This window comes from Anneissia japonica, unplaced genomic scaffold (assembly GCF_011630105.1).
Source record: "Anneissia japonica isolate Jap-2015-1 unplaced genomic scaffold, ASM1163010v1 scaffold389_len89789_cov197, whole genome shotgun sequence".
In the NCBI taxonomy this organism is placed as follows: domain Eukaryota; kingdom Metazoa; phylum Echinodermata; class Crinoidea; order Comatulida; family Comatulidae; genus Anneissia; species Anneissia japonica.
Genome location: NW_022724327.1, coordinates 72,979 through 85,804, shown reverse-complemented (window position 1 = coordinate 85,804; position 12,826 = coordinate 72,979). Strand labels below are relative to the sequence as shown.

The following is a 12,826-nucleotide window of genomic DNA, read 5'->3' as shown; positions in this document are numbered from 1 at the left end:
CCAATCAGCTGCGCACGTGCAATGTCAACTTATGACTAATAACTTGCCTTTACCAGATTTCTTTGTAGAGCCTGAGGTGACCGACAGAATGATGATTCCGGCTACACTTCACCGTGGTGAGGAAATCCCCTATCTCTGCGTCGTCAACTTTTCAGATCGTTACGTTACCATGAAAAGAGGAAGGAAGATTGGCAGGGCTGTGGAAGTAGATGGTGTAGAATCACGGGCGGAGGAGGGTCCAACGCCGAACCTACGGGTAGCTGCGGCTGAGGAGGAGAAGGAGGGTTCCCACGTTGGGTCTAACTTTTCATCAGCGAGTGGTGTTCCTGAACATTTGGTTGGTATGTTGGAGTCTTCCAGGTCTAATCTCTCTGATTCTCAATTCTACTTATTAACAGATCTTTTATCACAGTACCAGGATGTGTTCGCTTCTCATCAGTTCGACATCGGCACTTTCAAGGGCATTGAGCACTGCATTAATACCGGGGATGCTCCAACAATCAAGCAGCGACTCAGGCCTACTCCTTTACATTTTGCTGGTGAGGAAGAGAAGGAGATAAACAAGATGCTGGAGGCTGGTGTCATTCAACCCTCTGTGTCAGAATGGGCTTCGCCTCCAGTGTTGGTGCGGAAAAGAGATGGATCGGTACGTTTTTGCATTGACTATCGTGCATTTAATAATGTAACGGTCAAGGATGCATATCCTTTACCTCTAGTCAGAGATTGTATCGATACTTTGTCAGGTAATAGATGGTTCTCAAAATTAGATGCCATTTGGGGTTACTGGCAGATCAAAATGAACTGCCATGACCAGAAGAAAACAGCTTTCATTACCAAACACGGGTTATACGAGTTTGTCAAGATGCCTTTTGGTCTCTCAAACTGCCCTGCTACGTTCTCAAGAGCTATGGGGCTGGTGTTAAGAGGTTTGGCCTGGGACATCGTGTTGGCTTTCTTGGATGACATCATCGTGTTGGGTAAGTATTTTGATGATCATTTATGCAATGTGACACGTCTTCTGGGAACATTTAGGGATAGCAATCTCAAACTTAAACCTAAAAAATGTATCTTCTTTCAGAAAAGAGTAGAATTTCTAGGACGCATCGTTGGACATGACATGCTGTCAGTGTCCGAATCTGATGTGAAGGCTGTCCAGGATTGGCCGGTGCCGCAGAACACTAACAATGTTCAGCGATTCTTGGGATTAGCAAATTACCATAGAGAATTCATTGGTCATTTTGCTGATATTGCAGTACCACTTTATCATCTCACGGGTAAGAATGTCAAATTCATGTGGGGAGTTGAACAGCAGAAATCATTTGAAGCTCTTAAACTCGCTCTGGTTCAACCCCCTGTGCTTGCTTTACCTAACTCGTATGATGAATTTATATTAGATGTAGATGCGTCCGACTAAGCGCTGGGTGGAGAGCTGTTGCAAGTTCAAGAGGATCAGGAAAAGGCTATAGCCTATGCGAGCCAACGACTGTCCGCTGAACAACGAAACTATTGCACCACTCGCAAAGAGCTTCTAGCGATAGTTTTCCTAACTAGACACACACACTCTACATTCTGTCTCTTATACACATCTAGATGTGTATAAGAGACAGGATCACAGTAGTTTGACTTGGCTACTGAACTTCAAAAATCCGCAGGGTCAACTGGCAAGATGGATTGAGGAACTTAGCCAATATAACATGGTAATCCAGCACCGGAAGGGTAAGTTGCACACTAATGCAGATGCTCTTTCCCGCATAGATACATCATCTAACCATCATGTACACAAAGTACTACCTGATGATCTTCCATGTGGTGGTTGTTCATATTGTCAACGAGCGCATGCTAGATGGGCGAGCTTCAGAGATGAGGTGGATGATGTTGTGCCAATTGGTCAAGTCAATGTTGTAGGGGTAGAGAGAGGAAACACAGGGGGACAGGTAACTATTGAAATTCACAGACCTTCCTCCGTTGATGAAACAAACGAAATATCTATTTTGCAGGATGAGGGTAGGGTTTTTGCAGTAAAACCAAGCTCTGATGTAGCGATGTGTTGGGGTTATTCGTGTGACGAAATCAAGCAGCATCAACGGAGTGATTCAGATCTCATACCTGTCTTTGATTGGTTGGAGAACGAAGAGCCCTCCGAGGATAGACTGTTCCTTACTAGCCCCGCTACTAAGTTCTTTTGGTTAAACAGGAAACGCCTACATCTTACTGACAAGGGAATCCTGTTCCTGAGACGAGAAGATTCAGCAGGACACCTTTTGGTGTTACCAAGGGAGTTACAACCAATAGCCTTGCGGTTACACCACGATATACCTTCTGCTGGTCATCAAGGAGTCACGCGAACGAAACACCGACTTAAAGAGAAATTCTGTTGGTATGGGATGGGCAAGGATGTTGAGCGATATGTTACAACCTGTGAAATTTGTAATCGCAGTAAGAAGACGACTCGTAAGGTTTTACAGATCCACAAGACTCGTACCAACGGGCAAGTGGAACGTTTCAACAGAACGTTGATGGATGCTGTGAGGTGCTTCGTGGGGAAACGACAGAAAGATTGGGATATCCATCTTCCGCAAATTGCTGGAGCTTTACGTTCCACCGTTAACCGTTCCACAGGTTTCACTCCAAACATGCTGATGCTGGGTCGCGAGGTTAGTCTACCTGCTGATCTAGTTTTTGGTGATGGGAGACCGGAGAACGCTGCGGAAGTAGGGACCTATATTACTGAGCTAGTAACCTCCATTCGAAATGCTCATGAGGTAGCAAGACAGACCTTGAGGGAAACTCAGAGGCACATGAAACGAAATTATGATCTTCGTATCCTGAAATGCCCTTATCAAATAGGGGATAAGGTATATGTGTTGGATCATAGTTCACCGAAGGGTAAATGTAAAAAGTTATGCCCTCCTTGGAAGGGTCCAGGGGTTATAATTGAGGTAATCACGCCATATTTGTTTAGGGTAAAATTGAGGAATAAGGTAATGACCCTCAACCATGACAAGTTGAAGCCCTGTCGAGACAGGCAGCTTCAAAAATGGTTAACTAACTTTTCTTTACCAAGTTCTTCATTCACAGATAAGGAAGATGATGACTCATCAGACACACTCTATTGTTACTGTCGCCAGCCTTGGGCTGGTACTTTTATGATCCAATGTGACTACTGTGATGTCTGGTACCATGGTTCTTGTGTAAATGTCTCGCAGCTGGACGCGCTGAACATTGATTTGTACAAATGCGCTGGTTGCAGAGGTTAAGTGGGAGCCGACCATGTAACTATTGAGTGGATATTAAAATGTTTTGTATTTATCTCCTCAGTAATGGATTTGGGCTCTTTAAAGGAGAGTGAAATGGAGTTGGTGGGTTCTCCAAAGGAGGGTGAAGTGGAGTTGGTGGTGATTGACTCGCCTAAGATTGAGTCCCCCCGCCCATCGGAACCAACATCTACCCCGGCATTGGATCCTCACCCACTGGAGCCATCATCTGCCCCGGTAAAGGAATCAGCTCGTCGGCAACGCTCGAAGAACCTGTGCCGGTATCCAGGGTGTACTGAGCACAATGTGGTGAACATGCGAATCCACATCCTCGCTAGTCACGCCCCAGCCTGTTTCAAACCCCAGCCCCGGTGCACCAAGCGCCGGACCAATATTCAACTGAGGGTACTGGAGGAGCTAGCCCAGTATATCGTTGGAGAGGGAGCTTCTCTCCATGACCTGGTAAACAGGTTAAACCGGGAGCGATCCACGGGGGAACCGGGAGAGCATTGGGCCATTGATGTGAGGACTCGAGCGGCCATGACCAAGCTGCGGGAAGCGATGGGGGCTGACGTGACGGCATGTCTCACCGTCAACCCAATAAGCGATCCCGCAGTCCTGATTCATTGGCGCTGTGTCGCTGCATTTGGGCAGCGAGTTGAGGAGGGGGCGTTCCGGGGGATTGTCGCGGAAGCTGAAGCGGCTTACCCTCTACCCGTGACTCTCCCTCAGAAGAGGAAGGCGCAGCGCGATGTTGGAGCTGATGCTCAGGGGGTCTCGCGAGCTCCCCAACTATTGCATCAGGAGAGAGCGACGGAGCAGTCTGGGCTTGATGCTCAAGGGGAAACCCATCTATCGCGTCGGGTCCCAGAAGCGCGGCCACGCGTTTTTGATGCCCATTTCCATTTGGATCGGCTACGCAGGGCTTTAGGTTTGCATCCAAAAGCGAGCCTAACCGAAGTAGGGAGGGCGGAACTCCTCCAGGAGGGAGTCCAACCTGTGGCTGTGGGGGGTGGGATTGCGGTATATTGCGATCCTGCCACCTATCTCACTTTCCGGGAGATAAGCTGTCATGCGCCAACCCCATTGCGAGGTGGGCATCGGGATTCATCCCAAAAAGATCACGGCAACCCAGTTCGAGCGGCTGCGATTCCTGACTGGGTCAAGAGACGTAAAGGTGCTGGGCGAGATTGGTCTCGATCACACCCAGCCCCCCTCGGACTGGCCCAGACAGGATGACCTTCTTAAGCGCGTTCTGGGGGAGTGCTATATGCGCCGACGTCACCTGGTCATATGTTTGCACCTCCGGGGCATGGTGGAGGATGAGACAGCGGAAGAATGTTTCCTGCGAGGTCTCGACATCCTTCGCCTGCTCAATATCCCGCGCGAACAGCAGCTTATGCTGCACAATTTCGTGTCAACAGTCGGGGTCGTTGATCGATATCTGCGGGTCTTCCCTAATACCTATTTTAGTTTCTCTTTGAGCGTGAATAGGTTTGGGGAGGCCCAACGAACTGCCTGCAAGTACCTATTCGAGCACAATGACCGCCGGATGTTGATCGAGTCCGATGGACCATATTTCAAGCCGGCGGGGCAGCGCGTGGGTGCGCCTCATCTTCTCTGGGCAACTGCAGAGGCAGTGGGCCAGGTCATCGGCCAATCTCCTCGGCAAGTCTTAGACTTGACCTGGAAAAACGGCCGGGACCTGTTTTGAGCTGTTGCTCAAAAAATTAGAAAACTTTTCGTTGTTATAGAAGCCTTTTCATTTCTTTGATTAAGAGAAGCTTTATTTATTTATGAGAAGTTTTCCGTCCTCCGTCCCCTAAATCCATGGGTCGGATGGGTACCCTTCCGCGAGATAATGGCTCCCCTTTCAAATAAGGGGGGAATGTAGTGACGACCCTCGCAGGGTTAATGTAGCCCGACCACTGAGGCACTACGACCTTCGGGTCAGCGCATTTGCATATTACCAATACACGTGCAACACCCGGCAGACCCAAGGCTCTCGGGAAGATAGAGCACTTCAAGTCCAGAGCTCGAGCTGCATGGTTGACAGTGTAATCACCAATTGTGTAATTGCTACGCGGGAAAACAATACCGTCACTGGTAAGTACCATAATACACTAGCGATTTCACAATATATCTGTCCAAAACTATATATATAGGAGAGTAATTCCAACCAGTACAATAATAATAAAGATGTAAAAAGGTTTCCAAATGTCCTTTGAGAATTCCACATAAAACTAGATGTAATATCAGATGATGATTAGCTAGGCCTAGGATTCCATCACCGATCCCAAAATAGCCTATATTCTCACCTACTACAAGCGTACCGTCCCCGCACTAGCCAGCATTATCAATCTTTCACGAGAAGATTATCAAAACAATAAAAAAAAAAAAAAACTCCCTTCTCCTGGGGAATTCTGTAACTCTTTTTGGTTGCAAAAAGCCCTTCTTGTCCTTCTAGAACATTCTAGGATTTACTGTCACTAATTACTCATCACCGAGCCAGTCATTACTTTTCGTCAACCAAGACCCCTCGCATCATCTATTACCGCTCGCTTCGATGGAGATCCTGCTGCAGACCGGCAGCGAGACGTAAGTCAGCCAGGCTTTGCAAAGCAGCCAGGCTTTGCAAAACAGTGACGTAGGCTTGGCTCTTCCATTTTTAGCATAGGGAAACTTTTTTTGAAGGTAGTATCGCGTCATTTTACTCAAACCATAACAATCTGCGTCAATGTAGGTAAATTTGCGTCAACATACGTAAATTCCCGTGAAATTAACGTCAACACTAAACAAAAATCTGAGTGTTTGAGGTGTATACGATACGGACGTACATTTAAACTAGGTAAGACTTAACAAATGCTTTAATTGGAAATGGAAACATAACATTTAACAATGGCTTATCTTTTTTACGCAAGGCTTAGGCTAGGCTGCTTTCCTTTTTTGGCCTAGAAGAGGAAGGCGCAGCGCGATGTTGGAGCTGATGCTCAGGGGGTCTCGCGAGCTCCCCAACTATTGCATCAGGAGAGAGCGACGGAGCAGTCTGGGCTTGATGCTCAAGGGGAAACCCATCTATCGTGTCGGGTCCCAGAAGCGCGGCCACGCGTTTTTGATGCCCATTTCCATTTGGATCGGCTACGCAGGGCTTTAGGTTTGCATCCAAAAGCGAGCCTAACCGAAGTAGGGAGGGCGGAACTCCTCCAGGAGGGAGTCCAACCTGTGGCTGTGGGGGGTGGGATTGCGGTATATTGCGATCCTGCCACCTATCTCACTTTCCGGGAGATAAGCTGTCGTGCGCCAACCCCATTGCGAGGTGGGCATCGGGATTCATCCCAAAAAGAAGATCACGGCAACTCAGTTCGAGCGGCTGCGATTCCTGACTGGGTCAAGAGACGTAAAGGTTCTGGGCGAGATTGGTCTCGATCACACCCAGCCCCCCTCGGACTGGCCCAGACAGGATGACCTTCTTAAGCGCGTTCTGGGGGAGTGCTATATGAACTTATTGCAGTGGGAAACAGGATTTACAGAATTTTAACAAGTACAAATTGTGAATAAAAAAAGAATTTACAAACTTTTCAAGCCTATGATTTACCATTTCCAATGTGATAAAAGCAATATCTGTGATCTTATATTTTAATTTATAGCCACCATCCTGTTATCAATCATTTATTAGAACATACACCTTTAGATCGGTGGCACTCAAAATCATTTGGTACGTTAAAAGTGAATTAAAATTCTTAGCTACAAGTACAAAAAAAAAAAATTACGAAACAAAAGAAGGGAATCTTAAGTAAAAATGAAATAAACACAAGTGAGTAGTGCTGCTGATGAGGCAAGTAGCTTCCCGAAAAACATGACAAGGAAATACAACCTGCCTTGTCTGTCACAAATTTCGAAGGGCCACCTGTACCACCAACAAACAATAAATAATAACAATAATGTTAAGGCAAACAAAATTAATTAGTTACAAAAAAAAAAGGAAAAGACAGTAATACAGATACTTAATCTACGATAAAGTTTGCAAGTGCTTCAATTCAGATCTTTTTCTCCACGCTTGTTTTCCATAACTTTTAGAAAATTCATAAAAGTATTTCTCTACTTCATTTGTCATGGAAAAAGCAGTGGAGCCTAGGACGTAGCTTAATTTAATATCAATATTAGCACTTAAAAATTGATCCCAAACATTGATGTTATGACTACTTAATTTATATTCAAGTTTATTTAACTCCTCTAAACGTATGTTTAGGAGAGCGGGACAAGAGAATAAGAAGTGTCTTTGTCTTCTTCATTATTTGTATTGCAAAGAGTACATAAGCCATTCTTTTCTTCAGACCATCTAGAAATTCTACTATCAAGGGGCAATGTATTGGAGCGAAGTTTTAAATTTCAATGATACACCTTCGAAATCCAATTTATCTAATAGATAATTTTCTAATTTAATTGTATCTTTAAGTAATGAATAGTTAGTGAGTGAGGCCTTACTTTCAATGTCCTCTCTCCAGTTTTCTAAAAGAAAACTGGAAAGAACAGTAAGCCAATTTAAGTGTGATGAGATAATGGAGGCACAATACCTTTCATTAAGAAATACAGAAAATTGATGTGAAAATTTGTGGTTTACATTCAATAAATTGTATTTATTCAGGCAAAGTAACCAAACTTATATTTTTATTTGTTTCAGGTCGTTGGATTTTATATGGCAGCCAATTCCAGCAGTCCATAACAAGCTTGTTTTTGCTGTACCTACACTGTACATTTTCATCCTGAATTAATTTTGTAATCACATTTTTAATCAGTAAGCTCCTGTGTTAACATTTTTCACAGGTGCCTTTTTATCAGGCATTTAACCAAGGAGACATGTAGAAATAGGCTAGAATAGCAATTTTTGGACCAGTTCTCTAAATTTCATCTGATATTGAGTGCACAAAGTTACCGATACAAGTTTTATACATATTTTACTGTATGTACAATATAAACAATAAACTATCCTATTGTGGGAGGCACATTTATAAACCAAAAAACTGGTAAAATATTTTGATAATATTATTATACAGTGAAAGCATTTCATTTATATCATGTTTTTGCACAGTACATAAATCAGATAGTTTTTTTACAGAACGTAGTATCTGATCAGTACAAGTAACAAAGTAATCAATAAAAGTAAACAATCAGTAAGTCTTAATATCTAATACCTTAGTGACCAAATGAAAAGTCAATAAATAATAAGCTTGACTTTTGTTTACTGGTCTAGGCATCAATACAAATTTGTTTCTTTAAAAAGTAGTCGAAAGTTTTATATGTTCCCAATATTGTTTTTTGATTGAAGTGCAAAGTTAATGCCCAATATTATTTTTTATAATTTTTTTTTAATATTGGAATTTGACACAAATGCCACAATAACAAAACCGGGTTTACAATTTAATTTAGCAGTACTCAGAACATTTTCTTACACCTTATTAGGCTGCCTCTGCATACAGGCATTTTCCTTTGTAGAAAAGTAACAGTTTGTCATTACTATCTATGAATGTACTGTAGGAATATAAAGAATGCTGTATGACTTAGACACACATTTGCGGGCGTAATAACAAATTTTAAAAACACCTAGGTATTTTTTTCTGGAATTTCCATTGTTCGTGGTAGCGGGTGTAGTAATTGAACAAAAAGAATATTTTCTTTTTATTTGACATCATCAGTTTGTGCGAGAGATGAATTTGCGAAACAAGGTATAAGTCTCGCCTAATTGAAGTAAATTACAAGTAGGCCGCTGCAATCCGTTTAATCCTTGGGTTTTTACCTCCTGAAAAAGTACATTTGTATTTCTTATGTCTAAATTTAATTTTATATTTTAGTCTACAGCCAAAATAAATGACATTTTTCACCACTCTTTTTCCATAGTTTATTGACCTAACACATCTACATGCATTTAGGGCCCTGTAGGAGCCCTAGTGGGTTCAAGAAATAGAGCATCTTGGGTAAACCTATGACTTCTTTTTTGGATTGGGTTGGATTGGATTTATTCGATGTAAACACCAAGGATAGCCCACGAAAGTCTAGAATATGACTTATTTCCAGTGGGGTCCTTCTGGGGGTGATTGGGCCGTACACCGGGAGACAATCCCCTACATTTTCATTAAATATTTTCCCCAAATACTTGTCATCTGATTTTACAGTATATAATATATCTCTGTGCAAAGAGTACTACAGTGACACTATTTTTAACGTAATGATTACAGTTAAGATATTGCATCTTAGATTGTCTTTGTAAATTTTAGTTGATGATTAAAATAAATGTGTGTTCGATAAGTAATATTATGCGAGCCTTTGTGTTTTTAGTACATGTTGATGGTAAATTATTAGGTTTTAAAATGCCTATTCCAGATAGCATGTTCCAAACCAGATTATGAAGTCATTCAGGCGTAATGGACGGTAACAAACGTCTGATTGAAAACAAAGGTGCAACCTGCAGGAGAACTCTATATATAACAATAACAATAATGATGATGATGGCGGCGGCGGTGGCGGCGGCGGTGGTGGACGTGGTGGTGGCGGCAGCGGCAATCACATATTGATGTGCGTAAGGAGAAAATGTTTGTGCTGATTAACCATCCAGACGCGTGCACAGATCTAGATGAAATATACCATAGTGCCTTTTTTTTTAATGTCTTGCAATTACTAGCATAGTTTGAGTACCTAATTATGTCCATTAAAATATCAAAAAGAAAAAATTGTACAGTAACACTAGTCTCTACAAAATGTTCGACGAGGATGTGTCACAAATTAAGAGAATATAGTATTTAGTATGCACTATGTATACTGTACCACTTCAGGGAGTGTGGCTGATAAAAAAAACGTCTACCGTATGTTCTATAATTATAATTGGATAAAATATATTATAAAATGACCATGTTAATCACAAAATAATATATTCAGTTTTATTTTTACAGTTGCAGGTTCAAGGGGAGGTGCCCTCCTCCCCCTCCCAATTTTTCAAAAAAGAAAAATGTATTCGTCCAATAGTGTTATTTCCTGCAATCTGGAGGTGCCATAATCATTAATTTTCTCACCTCAACCCCAACCATGGTGGGACTGAGGTAGTATATACTCTCTCTCTGTGAAAGTCCCTCTCAGGGGCTCCCTCAATTTCAAATTCCTGGATCATCCACTTGTTTAGAATATTAATTATATGGCAATACTTTGGCCGACTTCGCTTCACTGATTATCTAATGATATTTGGTGGATAATGGGAAGGGTAATCTCGCCGAAATTATGTTATCACAATACACAGCACCTTTAAATATACTCACAGGCTACAGTAAACGTTTGCACTGGTCACCTGGTACTTACCTAACCTTAATTTGGATTAAATTTAGTGCGTTGAATACAATTTAAAGTTATTTAAAGAAAACACTCTCTCGCGGAAATGTGTGTTTCACCTGCTAAATGTACCTTTAAATACCTTACAGGGGATGGAATAGAGCTCATACGGTCTCCCAATACCTATCTAACACTAACATGGAACAATAATGTGATTTTTTGATATGTTGTAGGTCTGATTTTTCCAGGACAGAAAAAAGTTGTTTGGCACAGAACTGGGGAACAGTGAATGAGGTACAGATTATTGAATATTTAAAGACTGGGGAAAAGGTGTAAAATTGTGCAGTTTTTAAATATTTAATGTTTGTACTTTTTGTAATCTGCAGATGGAGAATTGTTATTCATGGAAGCATTGAAGGGTACAGCACAATGTTGGTCTTTCTTTCTGCATCTGACAACAATACCAAAGAAGTTGTGGCCAGACACTTTCTTGCAGCCACATCTGTTTACGGTATTCCTTCCAGAATACGAGTGGGCCTAAATCATGATGGGGAAAACAATGACATATTATGCAACATAATGAATGTTATTCGAGGACCTGACAGGAGATCGGCAATACGTGGACGAAGTGTCCACAACCAAAGAATCGAACGGTCATGGGTGGATTTGCGGAATGGAGTCACAAATGTTTATTATGATTTATTTCATTTTCTCGAAGATCAGCGTCTTCTTGATATTGATAAAGAACATGAGCTTTGGGCTTTGCACTATATATACATTCCAAGGGTAAACAGGGATATTATTACTCTTTTTAGAAATCAGTGGAACAACCATGGTCTACGAACAGAGCATCAGCTTTCTCTAATACAACTCTTTGTGCAAAGATCTCTACAGCTTTTTTCCACCAATCTTACTGCTGTGCAGGAGCTGTTTGAAGTTCAAAATAATGAAGAAGTTATGAATTCTGGGTGGAATGAAGATGAAGATGTAAATGTACCAGCGGTTACATGCCCTCTCAGTTCTGATGCATTAGAGAATCTCAAAAGAGAAATAGATCCACTTGATGACAGCAGGGGAGAATTTGGAATAGAACTGTTTAGAAGTGTGGTGGAATTTATAATGACAATTCTCGCAAATAGCATATCAATGTTTTATTACCAAATAAACCAAAATTGCATCCATGAAATGCATGATTTTTAACAATAAAAAGGTAATATTTCAACCATTTAGGCATCATCACCTTCCGTACTGACATTGCAATACATTGTTGTTAACGTAGCAAATTAGTGTCAGATCAATCCCCAAAATGCGCTAAAAAATCAACAATGAATGGTGCATTCTGATTGGGCAGTCAATCTGATACAGTGAAGCTCACTCTCTAAATGTTTTTGGTCTATGTTTATATACCAAGAATATTAAGACTTAAATATTAAGATTTACTGTAAAATTTTTGAAAAATAAAACAGAAAAATGTAACTTGCATAATACTTTTGTATTTATTTAAATTCTTTCTTCAAACAGCCAATTAACATAGCAGAGTGTTGCTGTATACACAGTACACTATTTTCGGCAACTGAATCAGAAACATCGCCCTCAACATCCGAGTTTTGGTTTACATTGATTGCTAAAGTAAAAAAAATACTTAATTCATGAAATCCTTAATTTTTAAAACCATCCATTCTCAAAAATGAATATTTGAATCCGTGTGAAATATATTTAAATTCAAACACTTGTTTTTTAGATATTGTTTTTTAAAAAACAACCGAGTTGAATACGTACAAAGTTATGTAAAAACAAATGACTTTGATATGACTATTTTGTATTAAAGTACCGTGTAACACTTCCTTACTTACTTTAACCATTAAATGATAGTGAAATTTAAAAAATTTAAAAAAAAATAAAAATAATTTTTTTTTTTTTTTTTTTTAAATTTCCAGAAACATTAAACACCTAAATACTACATATCTTGATTTGAAGAGTTCTATGTTTACGTAAAACTTTTTAAAAATGTTATGTTATGTTCATGTTATGCCTCAACTATATATCTCTATAGGCGAGTACTGTAGAAAATAAAGTATAAAATAACCCTTTAACGGTACTATTGCTCAACCAAACTTGTCAAACAGGCTGGTGATTATAGGCCTGGTTGGTATGGTAATAATAATCTGTCATATGATGATGAAAGGTGTGACAGACGATCGGGCACAGACGTTTTTTTATATATGTATATATATATATATATATATATATATATATAT

The 12,826-nt window shown here is 40.8% G+C and overlaps 1 protein-coding gene and 1 long non-coding RNA gene across 2 annotated transcripts; both read left to right on the top strand.

The window, feature by feature from the left end:
* The first annotated feature begins 5,926 nt into the window (after positions 1-5,926).
* LOC117112496 lies at positions 5,927-8,983 on the top strand. Its single transcript, XR_004446049.1, has 2 exons — positions 5,927-6,102; positions 7,936-8,983. It is a non-coding gene; the product is annotated as an uncharacterized LOC117112496 (long non-coding RNA).
* A 1,822-nt stretch (positions 8,984-10,805) lies between these two features.
* LOC117112495 lies at positions 10,806-12,826 on the top strand. The gene is made up of 2 exons (XM_033255585.1): positions 10,806-10,862; positions 10,955-12,826. Exons 1-2 carry the CDS (start codon positions 10,858-10,860, stop codon positions 11,766-11,768), a joined length of 819 nt encoding a protein of 272 aa, XP_033111476.1. The 5' UTR covers positions 10,806-10,857; the 3' UTR covers positions 11,769-12,826.